General features: G+C 38.6%; 1 protein-coding gene across 1 annotated transcript in view; it reads left to right on the top strand.

Moving 5' to 3' along the window:
* The window catches only part of LOC112048291 (piezo-type mechanosensitive ion channel component), a gene marked incomplete at its 5' end in the record, with an annotated part of 50,331 nt that overhangs the window by 32,639 nt on the left and 5,387 nt on the right, over positions 1-12,305 (top strand). The window contains 13 exon segments of the mRNA XM_052891066.1: positions 749-913; positions 1,810-1,947; positions 2,530-2,616; positions 3,239-3,386; positions 3,500-3,714; positions 4,412-4,570; positions 4,680-4,806; positions 5,416-5,562; positions 6,052-6,152; positions 9,447-9,628; positions 10,515-10,695; positions 11,615-11,712; positions 11,993-12,090. Of these exon segments, the coding sequence (XP_052747026.1) occupies positions 749-913; positions 1,810-1,947; positions 2,530-2,616; positions 3,239-3,386; positions 3,500-3,714; positions 4,412-4,570; positions 4,680-4,806; positions 5,416-5,562; positions 6,052-6,152; positions 9,447-9,628; positions 10,515-10,695; positions 11,615-11,712; positions 11,993-12,090 (1,846 nt within the window).

The raw sequence follows: 12,305 nt of genomic DNA, 5'->3' as shown, positions 1-12,305 counted from the left end.
CAATCGAACAAAATTATTTCCAATAATTCAAAACGCTTCACTTGTACAAAATAACTTCGAGAATTTTCTGACAGATGAATTATAAACTAAACATAGAGTAAAAAAGTGCTTCCACCACAGATAATACTTTGAGGTTGATTAATGCGCGGGAAATTCAATTTAAATGTAGTTTATAAGAACTTCATTTACATACATACTCGCAAGAAGGTTCCATTCCAAATTCTAAAAATTCATCTTATTCATTTCTTTACTATACCGTAATCGGTATGTCCAAAATGCGCGAAAAGATATAACGAGATATTTTTAACAGATAGGATAATATTGCAACGATAAACGTTGCAATAGGAAGAGACGATATGTAGGAAAATTATATCGTTTTCTGTTGTTGCATTATCGTAGGTATGTTTTCGACCAATAGTGGCGAAATCGATGGCAACGTGTAACAAAGTAACAAACGCAGGCTTTTATCATTGCAAAGCGCTATAGGCGTATATAGCGTGTGGGCCGGGTGGGCCATGCCCACCCTAGGATTCTTGACTATCGATGTGGAATTCTATTATGATACTAAAAATAGACTTGATGTCGAAGGCTTGACCCACCCTAGAAAATAATCCTAGATACGCCAATGCGAAGCGCCTACTCAAAACTGGCCTGGGATTAAAGGAGAAAACTGCAATAAACATCCTTGGTAAAGTCATGTTTTTAAAGACATTGCGCTGACAATTTAAACTTGAGTAATCCTTTGCAGGTTCATGTTAAAGTCTCTAGGTTTATGGAAAGAGTCGACACCTGAAGTGGAACTGCGAGAGGATATGGAGTACCCTATAACCTCTGAAGACACCCAACTATTAGTAGCAGGCCGAGGGACTGAAGTTGGCGTCAAGTACCTCGAGTTACACGAACGTTCTGGCCCGTGAGTATACGTTGATTACTTAAGCTACAAAATTTTACGACTTTTCAATTATATTGTAAAAAGATTCGGATCGCCTGGCTTGTATTACGTACTACAATCTCTCAATTCTATTTAATGTGTTTTGATCATTCGAAGTAACTGAAAATTTTATGGCATATGTATTGACATTTTCGGAATTCAACGCCGACGCCTCACGGTTTCACTCGAGTTGTTCTAGTTGTAAAAGATCCAGAGATTACCTCTTTTTTGATTGAATAGCATCTAAGAAGTCAAGAACAATCTATACAATCTGCACAATTATTTGCTCTAACAAAAGGCGAATATGGTGTGTAACGCCACAGCACACACAGCATTGGTAATTGTTTATAGAGGTCTTTCTAATCTTTTGGACTGACGCGCAATGCCAAATGAATCTTTAATATAATTATGGTGAGATATAATCACAATAATTACTTATATCATATTATAACCTAAGTTGTAGTAAGTTTGTCGCGTTATTAAATATGTTGTATCCGGGCAGACAGTAGTGTGCGGTCGGAATCGTTGCGGCGTAGTCTACAACACGACTCTACTGCTAACCGCTCCACACGACGCAGTATCGGACGGTTAACTGCTTTAATATTTTCAAGTATTTCACTAACATTCTATCCATAACTTGACAATACAGCATTTATTTGTGTTCCATAGCCTTGATATATAATTGATACTTCATATTGGATTCATTTTGAAATAATTATAAATGTAAATTGTAAAGTAACGTGTAAACTAGACTCTAATTTTTAGCTAGTTATTGGATTAGATTGTAATAATACATACGATGTATGTGAGTGTAGTTTTTAAAAATTAGTTGAGTAGTTGATTAGTAGCTAGCAATATATATTTTTTCGGTTCCTTAGACAACAAGAATCTGATCAAGACACAGAATCGAATGCTCCACGATTACTGGGCAATGAAGAGGAAGTGACGAGAGAAGATCACATTGAAAGAGAAGAGCAAGCTGGACCCTCGCATGCTACCGATGATGATCATTACAAGTAACTATACTTAGTGTTATTTTTATTTAATAGAAAAATACAATTCAATTGTAAAGAAATTATTCGTGAATTTTGTGTCCTCAATTTTTAATACCGGAAGGTCCGGAAGAGTTTTCTACATATGACTACCAAATTAGTGTTTGAAAAATCCAGTTCGTTTATTCGGCTCACTGTTGAGTTCAAATCTCCTCTCTAAGTGAGAGGAATCAGGCCAACAGTCCACCACACTGACCCAATGTGGATTGGCAGACTTCACAAACGCAGAGAATTAAGAAAATGCTCTGGTATTCAGTTTTCCTCAAAATGTTTTGCTCCACCGTTTGAGACACGTGATATTTAATTTCTTGAAATTCACACAACTGAGAAGTTGGAGGTGCATGCACCGGACCGGATTCGAACACACACCCTCCGGAATCGGAGACAGAGGTCATATCCACTGGGCTATCACGGCTCGAAGTATGTAAGAATATACTTACCTGGCGTAGGGGATACCGTGATCAAGAATGCCTTCCTACCTTACCTTTCAGTTGTTGTTTTTTTAAAAATACTATTGTAAAGGTCTTATAATAGAAATTATTTCAGAGTTAACGACGACCAAGAGCCAATTATTGCGGTGCAAACTGAGGTGGAGGATAAGTACGCTCACTACCCGCAAGTGATGTTACTCTCGTAAGTACTGTCATAAATTCAAATATGCTTTAGATCTTTTTCGTTATAACCTCAAATGTTATGTGGCTATTGACCAAGACTAATAGTTGGCCATGATCGCAAAATCTACGATAAACTTGCGGTTACATTTGCGCCCACGTCCACGATTGATAGTCACTGGTGATTTTGGGGGACTGTAGAAGCATCGCCTGATAGGGTCCGAAGGCAGATGGACAGGCAGCAAATGAGTTGGGTGGAACGACTCTCTAAGGGCATTTCTTTTGTGACCTCGCCTAAGAGGGCCGATCTGAAAGAGTGTTTTGGCCTGATTGTATCAATTAGGGCGCCCCCAAGATCGTGAGTTAAATCCAGGTGACGTCAGTTATCGGAGACCTCGTAACGCGGGCAAAGATTCTGTGTGGCTTTTGTTTGTGTTGTCTGGAATACGTTGTCGGTCGTTATGTCGTCGACATGAACGTAATGAACACTTTTCTGGCGCCTAGAACTACAATCGGCGTTGGATTCGGAGGTGTAGTAACAAGCAAGGATGGTTATATAATTTCTGCAGTTAACCTGGTCGTTTCGGCCACTGTTCGTCGTGGCTGAGTAGTGTGTTAGGTCACTAAAATATGTTTTCTTGCAGGATAAAACGATATCTGCGACCGACGAAGGAGTTTTTCGAGCGAATGCTAGCGCCTGGCGCACGAGTCACTGCCGACATCTATGCGTACATGTTCCTTTGTGACTTCCTTAACTTCCTTGTCGTCATATTTGGCTTCGCTGCATTTGGGGTGAGCAATGCTGTCGATTTATTTTTTAGCTTTCTTATAATTACGTTTAATTGGAATAAGTAACTCTTGTATTACATAATATCTTTATCTATATATTTTGTTAAAACAATCAGACGCATCAAGGAGACGGCGGCGTTCAGGCGTACATAGAAGAGAACAAAGTACCGATCCCATTTCTGGTAATGCTGATCCTTCAGTTCGTGCTGATCGTGGTCGACCGCGCGCTGTATTTGCGCAAGTTCATGCTCGGCAAGATCCTCTTCCAGTACATGCTAATCATTGGTGTGCACATTTGGATGTTCTTCGTGCTGCCATTCATCACTGAAAGGTGAATAATGTTTCCTAAATCTAAATATATATATAAAGGGAAGTCGTGTTAGTTACACTATTTATAACTCAAGAACGGCTGGAGCGATTTGGCTGAAAATTGGTGGAGAGGTAGAACCAAGAGACGGACATGGGTTGGCGACGAAGTCGCGTTTGTCCGCTAGTTTAAAATGAAGTAAAGCAAAAAAATAAAAACACATCAGTAACAGTAGTAAGTTCTATCAAAACTAAATCACAAGTAGATTTCGATTACGCCTTCTGGTTAGATACGCCTAGGGGCCCAATATGCGACTAACGCCATATCTCGTGCAGAGAAGTTGACAAAAGTCGACCAATGGCGGCGGAGTTGTCGCAGTCCTATCTCTTTTGTATCACATCACAATGAAAAAGACAGCTGTATTTTCGATTGCGATTGCGATGCGACAGCTGCATTTTATTGGCTGACATTTGTCTATTTCTTTTTAACCCCTGACGCAGAAAGAGTGTTATAAGTTTGACATGTTTGTCTGTCTGTCTGTCTGTCAGTATGTGGCTCTATATATCCCGAACGGATGAAGCGATTTCAATATAGTTTTTTTTTTTTGATATGAAAATTGCAAAATTGCAGACAGTCTTTTAGACAGACATACTTTCGCATTTATAGTATTAGCATAGAAGAGTATATGCCACTCACTAAACTCGTCGGTAATCCCTTGCAGAACGTTTAATACGTACCTGCCGCCGCCAATGTGGTACATGGTGAAGTGCATCTACTTGCTGCTGTCAGCCTACCAGATCCGCTGCGGATATCCTCGGCGCATCATCGGCAACTTCCTCTGCAAGTCCTATCGCTTCCTCAATATGATCTGCTTTAGAGGGTGAGTTACAATATCTGTTATATTGTTTCTTTCTTTGTTTTGTGGTATAGAAATAAAGAGTATATATAATTGGGTTTACATCAACATGGTTCTCAATTGCTTATAACAGATTCATGGCAGTGCCGTTCTTGTTCGAGCTGCGGACATTGATGGATTGGATCTGGACGGACACGTCCATGACACTCATGGATTGGCTTAAAATGGAGGACATTTTTGCCAGTATCTTTTTACTTAAGGTAAATAATTTGAAAATAAATTTATTTGTCAGATTAATTGCGATAACTTTCTAGATTTTTTTTTAGAAGTTCGGACACACAAAGCAAGTCCATTGTTATATCTCTGTTGCTGTTATATTATAATAATGTTGATAGAAGAAGACTCAAGGCTGCCTGTGTTGTTTTTGGTCTGTACCCACATTTCCTTTCGAATCTCCTTCAGATTTTTTTTTATCAATGTCTGTATGGTCCTAATATTGTCAGAATTACTCGTATATGCTAATTGCTAGTCTATACTAGTTTCTAAGCATGTATGCCAAATTTCGCAAGTACGTATGTCTACAGAAAACTATTTTATTCAGTGTCTGTATTGTCCTAATATTGTCAGAATTATATGCTAATTGCTAGTATATACCAGCTTCTAAGCATGTATACAAAATTTCGCAAGTACGTATGTCCGCGCATATCTCAAAGACCAAGCTGGCTTGGACTTGGGAAATCCAACTTATCAGTGTAAGTTTCATTGATGTCCTGTATTTTTGAGAGTTTCTCACCAAACCACTGAACTAAGTCGGTGTAATTTTTTTAATAATGTCTTTAATAGTAAGATAAATGGTTATTCTCTCGCAGTGCTCGCGCTACGTGGAGGACGAGTTCCCGCAGCCGCGCGGCACCAAGAAGTCGACTATGTCCAAGTATCTGTTGGGCGGCGGCGTTTTGGCTTTCGTCATCGCTATCATTTGGTTCCCACTGGTGTTCTTTGCGTTCGGCAATTCTGTAAGTCTTCCTATTGTGTCCCATTAGTCTGGGTAAAAAAGGGCCTACCGATTATTGTACTTTCGTAATTTGGTTCCTAGGCCATGACAGGAATTACTTAGGAAAAGGAGAATAAGAAAATCGGCTCACAAGCCCCCATCCTCTATATACGCTTATGGAAATATATATGAATATATTGTACTCGATCGATCCATAATGGTGATACTAACGTGGTATGGTAATTTAGTAAGCGGCATGTAAGATGATCTATGCGCAGTAACACGTCGAGCGTTAGGGACGTGAGGTAGGAGTTGCACGTAATCGTAGCAACACGTTGACGCCATTACAATCGCGTGCGAAAATTTTTTTGACATATTTAATTTTTCGGAGCATATGTCTAACACTTTTGTTTACGACGTTTTGGGTCAACTTACTTGCCACAATACAGTGTTGTAGAAGACTTTTCTACGTTACTATGCATTTCTAAATTTAAGTTTAATTTGTATTTAGGTGGGACAACCAAACCCACCAACGGACGTGACAGTAAAAATCAGAATCGGACCCTTCCTGCCTGTCTATCAGATGTCCGCGCAGTCGCATAATATTGACGTGTGAGTATTTATTTAAATTTCTTGGTGTATACTTGTCTGTGTGTGTGGAATTTTTATTCAAAGACAAACCAGTGCTGGACTTCGATTACCTACACTTGTTAAGTGACAATATAAAATAATTGCTGATCGGCTATGCATATTAGTTTCAACTAATATGCATAGCCGATCAGCCGATATTGCTATTAAAAAAGCTCAAAAAATTTGGCTTACTGAAGAATCACGTAGTTGGTTCACAATTAGAGATAATTTGAAGCTACATTTAAAAATATTATACTCTGAACTCACATATAAATTACATAACGTAGAATTTGATCTGTTAGATAGCAAAGCAAGGGATTTTGCCTCAATAGAATGCCACAAAAAATACATTACTCAGCAAAAGAAATTACAATTCTTACAAACTAGTTCCTCTAGATCCCAACTAGTAATAGATGACAATGCAGTAACTGACAACACTGATCACGATTTCTATCCTCGTGTTAAAAATCTTACTGATACGGTTTTTTCAAAGCATGAGATGACACTTTTAGAGAAAGGTTTAAAATTCAATATCCCAACTGTAAACTCTAAAAAATCGCTTGAAACACTAGCAGTAGATACAGAATTAGCTATAACACTTCATAAGAAAGGGGACATTGTTAAAAATATTATAGCGCACGATATCAATAACACTCACACTCTCACAATACCTAATCAGGACATGAAAATATTGAAATCGTTACAGAGCACTATTGCACGAGATAATATTGTAATTTCTAAAGCTGATAAAGGTAATACAGTTATAATAATGAAACGGGACGAGTATGTGGATAAAGTAAAAGATATACTTCTTGGAGACGAATTCCATCAATTATCAACAGATCCAACTAAAAAGTTTGCTGCAGTAGTTAGACTAGCTATAAATAAATCAGAATTTATATTCCCCAAATGTACATCTAAACAAAAGGCTATTGTAATGAACACTCATGCCCCACTTTTGTATGGCTTACCTAAAATTCACAAGGATAACATCCCAATGCGTCCAGTTGTCTCCTATATTGGAGCACCAGCATATGAACTAGCAAAGCAATTAAATAATATAATTAAACTAAAAACCTCTTTTCGGCCAGTATTTGCACTTAAAAACACTGTTGAACTAGTCACCAAAATCAAGGATATAGATTTACCTAACTCTTGTAAATTAATATCATTAGATGTCGATAGCTTATTTACTAATGTTCCAGTAAACGAAACACTGGACATTTTAAATAAATTGTTAGAAATAAATAAAACGCATCCTACTGAAATGGCAGAGTTGATTGAGTTAACACATATATGTATGGAACAAAATTATTTTAGATTTAATAATGATTACTATCAGCAAAATGAAGGGCTAGCTATGGGATCACCTTTGAGTCCCTTAATGGCTGACATATTTATGGATGATTTTGAAAATAAAAATATTGTTAAAAATAATCACATTTTATATTACTATCGATATGTAGACGATATAATTATATGCTGGACTGGAACGGACAGACAATTGGATGTCTTTGTAGATAAATTAAACAATTTGCACCCAAAAATTAAATTTAAATTAGAAATAGAACAGAATAATTCTTTAAATTTCCTTGATGTAACAATCACTAGAGTTAATAATAGACATCACTTTGGGATTTATCGTAAGCCAACTTATACAGATATAACCATACCAGCTTCATCTTGTCATCCATGGCAACATAAATTAGCAGCTTTCCATAGTTATGTTCATAGACTGATGTCCATTCCTCTAACTAGGGATCAGTATAACAAGGAATTAAATATAATATATCGCATGGCCATTTCGAATGGATACAACCCGAATATTGTGAATAGAATAATCAATAAGAAACAATTGGTGTTGATTAGAAAAGAACTTTATGGAATTCCATTAGAAAAACCTAAAAAATTTAAAGCTAGTCTAACATACTTTGGTCCAGTGTCGGAACGTATTGCAAAAACACTTAGAAAGCATGATATAAATGTGGCTTTCAGAACAAATAACTCTCTTAAAAATATTTGCAATGGTAAAGATAAACTAGAAAAGCAACATAAATCGGGAGTTTATAAATTGCAATGTTCTGAATGTAATGCAACATATATTGGTCAAACCGGTCGGAATTTTGATACACGTTACAAAGAACACATATCCGCCGTTCGAAATGACCGTCCACAAAGGTCGCACTTTGCAAAGCATCTCCTAGATACTGGTCATAAGCTGGCAGATAATCATATGTATGACATTTTACACACTTGCAATAAAGGCCTAAGACTATGCGTTTTGGAACAATTAGAAATAATAAAACATAATAAGTCAGGAATTACCTTATTAAATGAACAAATAGAGTTATCGAAGTCACCACTAATAAAAATGTTTGAATGCGATGCGAGATAAATCGCTTATATTATGAGTATCTTGGCAACGCCCACCTCTTGCCCCACCTACTTTTTGGTCTATAAAAGACGAAGCAAAGGTCGAAAACGACACTTTGCAATTGCACGCTGTAGAGTCAACATCTCCTGAGGATGCTCCGGTTTCGGGGTGAAACGTACGTAGAGAGTATTTTGTCGGACCTGGGTGACGTTGTCGCATGGGTTCGCCGAATTTTCGCGGATGATAGCAAAATAAATAAATCATTATATAGACTTCGCAAATGTATGGAACAATAATCCCGAGTGGTCGAGTAAATCTCATGGCATTCCGCATTTATAATATTGGTATGGATGTACTCGTATAAGCTGAGGAAGAGGGGTCAAGTCTTACGGCATCTCATCATCAGTCAGGTGAAAGTTAATAAAGAGCTTATTTATGTGAGGCATTGGGGAAGATTTTTTCTTAAAGATTAATCAAATGTGTTGTCCTACTTAATATTATAAACGCGAAAGTTTGTGGGGATGTTTGTTTCTTTAATATTTACATTGCGCGATTTCTCTCTCTCGTTCAATCTTTCTCACTATAGCTCTCTCCCACCTCTCACTCCATAGCACGACGTTCGCTCTGTCTCACTTTTTCTCTCAATCTTTCTCACTTGCTTGCTTCCTACTCTCACTCCACGGTTAGGTGCTTCATGCTACGTTCGCCCTGTCTTACTCTCTCTCAATCGGTCTAGATCGCTCTCTCTCTCTCTTTACGTGACGTTACATCTGTAAAAATTTTACCCTCATGCGCCTAAAGAAGTTTCACTTCAAAAACTATGGTTCCCGAGGGATTTGTGCAAAACTAAATTTCACGCGCTTCGTCGCTAGTCGTCGCTAGTTTATAAAAATGTTTCGCAGTTACTCGGAGGCGGACTACACGCAGCTGAGCAACCAGTTCGTGCGCGACCGCACGGCGCAGACGTTCCTCTCCAACTACATGTACAACGACGTGGCCGTCATCACCTTCTACCCCAACTCCACCATGAAGTGGGTCATCTCTCCGCCGGAGCTGGCGAGACTCGAACAGGAGGCTATGTCTAGTAAGAAATAGTACTTGAAAAACCACTGTGTTAAGACCACGCAAGAAAGAAACTACTTTCAAAAATTAAAAAAAAAACTCATGTCTGACTTGCTTTACTTGACAGGCTCCTATTACTCGTAATTAATTCACAATTGTGCCATTAAAAGATTAAACGGACGCTTATGTGTTGTGTCGTGGTTTAACAATGTAACTACAGATAACGCTTTTTAAGAAAATATCGATTACATTATTCGTAACATATTCACCAGCTTACTCCCCGAGTGCGTAAAGAAGTTTTACTTCAATTATGTCTAATGAGAAACAAAACCAATGGAATGCTAATAAAAATGTTTAAAGACCACTTTTAAAGAAGTTTCAAAATTTCAAATTGTCCACAAAAATTTTAGACATTGGATTGGATCGCTATGTATAAAGAATCGCTTGGCGGTACATCTTTGTCAGTAGGATTTATAACGTATTTGTATTTATTAGTTACTTGGCCTTATTAGATTGGGGTTAAGTGTATCTGAAGGTTTTATTTTTGCGGTTGCCCTAAGCCTACCTACTAAGATCGAGGGCTCATATATAGAGGTAGTTAACAAGGCTTCATTTAAAGCATATAAGCTGGGTTTATTGAGGTTTTTTAAACCAGGTCTGGCTTCGGCTGTGGCTAGTTACTACCCTACCTGCAAAAGCGTACAAGCCAAGCGGTGTAGCGTACCGGTATGATGTCGTGTAGAAATCGAAAGGGTTGTGGATTTTCATCCTCCTCCTAACAAGGTAGCCCGCTTCCATCTTAGATTGCATCACTTACCATATAAAAAATTTAAGCCTTATCTGATTCAGTCGTGTAAATCCAAAAATTCCCTCTTCAGCTAAAACTAATGCATAATAAAAATTTTCAGACGCGTCGCTATCTGTGAAATTCAATTACGTGATCACGCACCCCAGCAACAACGCGCAGAATCCACCCACAATAGACAGCAACCGCGAGGTGCTATTGCCAGCGTTCATAGGTGACAAACCCAACCCTGACAGACGCACGCTACTCGAGATGTTGACCAACACTGCACCGCCGGACGCATGGTTAGTGTTTTTTTTTCATGTTGAGTAAGAGCCGATAGCTCCCTGCGGAACCACTACCGGGGGGTTGGACGAGCGCAGAAGCTTCGCCTGGTGCACGACGGCTGAAATAAAGATAGAGGACGGAACGGCTCTCTAAGAGCGTCTCCTATGGGACTCGAGCCTCGGCTTAGAGGGCCATTCGGGAGGGTACAACCGTGACCTGAGTGAATCACCCGACATCGTGAGTTAGAAAACCCACGTCGGGGTGACGTTAGAAATCGGGGACCGCGTCTTCGCCGGCGAAGACGCTGTGTTAGTGGTTACTGAAGTTGATGGTAAACTATTTAAGGTCACTAGCGAACCTAGACGAGGTTCGTTTTGACTAATGTGCGCTACTTCTTTACCCTTCCCTACTTGCACCCTACCCCTACCCTAGTCGAGGTAATTAAATACCTTGACTTAAAAAATCACGTTAATTCGTCGATCGCTTTTGCCGTGAAAGACGGTCAAACAGACACACTTTCACATTTATATTAGTATTGTAGCATTACGCTAACCTGTGGCCATTTTCTAGGTTATGCCACACATAGCAGGGTATGGTCCTGGGTGTATGTGTGGTATGGGTGTTTATTTTCTTTCAAACCTTAACTTGTGTTGTTCACACGGATCAGTGTATCTTAATCAATAAACCTGTGTATCTTTGACAAACTTTCTGATTGTTCAATTCACGGTTTTGCTTATAAATCCAGCCAAGTCAATGAATCTTGGCTGATATGTTTACACGAACTACTCCTATGTATTTGACACAAATTTACTTGATAATGATATTCCCTAATCGTCAGTGGTATGATTTGCTTTGATCTTATCTTTATTGATAGAAATTTTAAATAAATTTTAGTAAGTAAATATGGTAATATTTAATTTCTGATATTTGAAACAGGTTGAACGTGAAACTGCTGTTTCCAAAATTCGTCAAAGTCTTCAACAAGGGTTCAACCAAGCCAGCGTATCAGTTGATGCCACCGATAGGTGCTAACGGTAAGAAAGCGCAGAAATAACATAATTTTCACTTTTTGATTTTAAAACTTTTTAAATTTGTAGTTTCCCACATTTGAAACTTTAGAACTGCTTCTTCCATATTCATCAATGCTTCCATACAATTTCTCGGCTTAGGGTAGTTTGACCTGGCCTTTACTAAGAATGTTCTAGACTTGAGCCTTGCCCTTTTCAACAATTACATCCCTTTTAATTTCCTTTCTGACACCCTTTATACGTGGCCAAAACCATTTAAAAAATGTTAATTAATGTTAATTCGCAGAGCCCGACGACGCCCGCTACTATCGAGACGTGCAAATGCGCCTGGAACGTGACGGCGGCACCATGTACTGGCGCGTGCGAGAAGCGTGCGTGACAAAAGTGAGTTTTGGGAATGCGTCACTTGCCTTTGATCTGATGAATGGAATAAGGATAGATTCCTTCGTTTCTAGAGCTGCTAGGTTTCGCTATTTCAAAAATTTTCATTAATTCAGCTGGTTTACACGTAGGTAATCCAATTTTACACACGCATACATATCGCTCGTGACATACAAGAGAGACAAATAGACAGACAGAAAACGGACGACAAATTGATC

The sequence above is a fragment of the Bicyclus anynana genome, chromosome 3, assembly GCF_947172395.1.
Source record: "Bicyclus anynana chromosome 3, ilBicAnyn1.1, whole genome shotgun sequence".
In the NCBI taxonomy this organism is placed as follows: domain Eukaryota; kingdom Metazoa; phylum Arthropoda; class Insecta; order Lepidoptera; family Nymphalidae; genus Bicyclus; species Bicyclus anynana.
The sequence above is the reverse complement of the archived record's forward strand: the minus strand, read 5'-3'. Positions and strand labels throughout refer to the sequence as shown.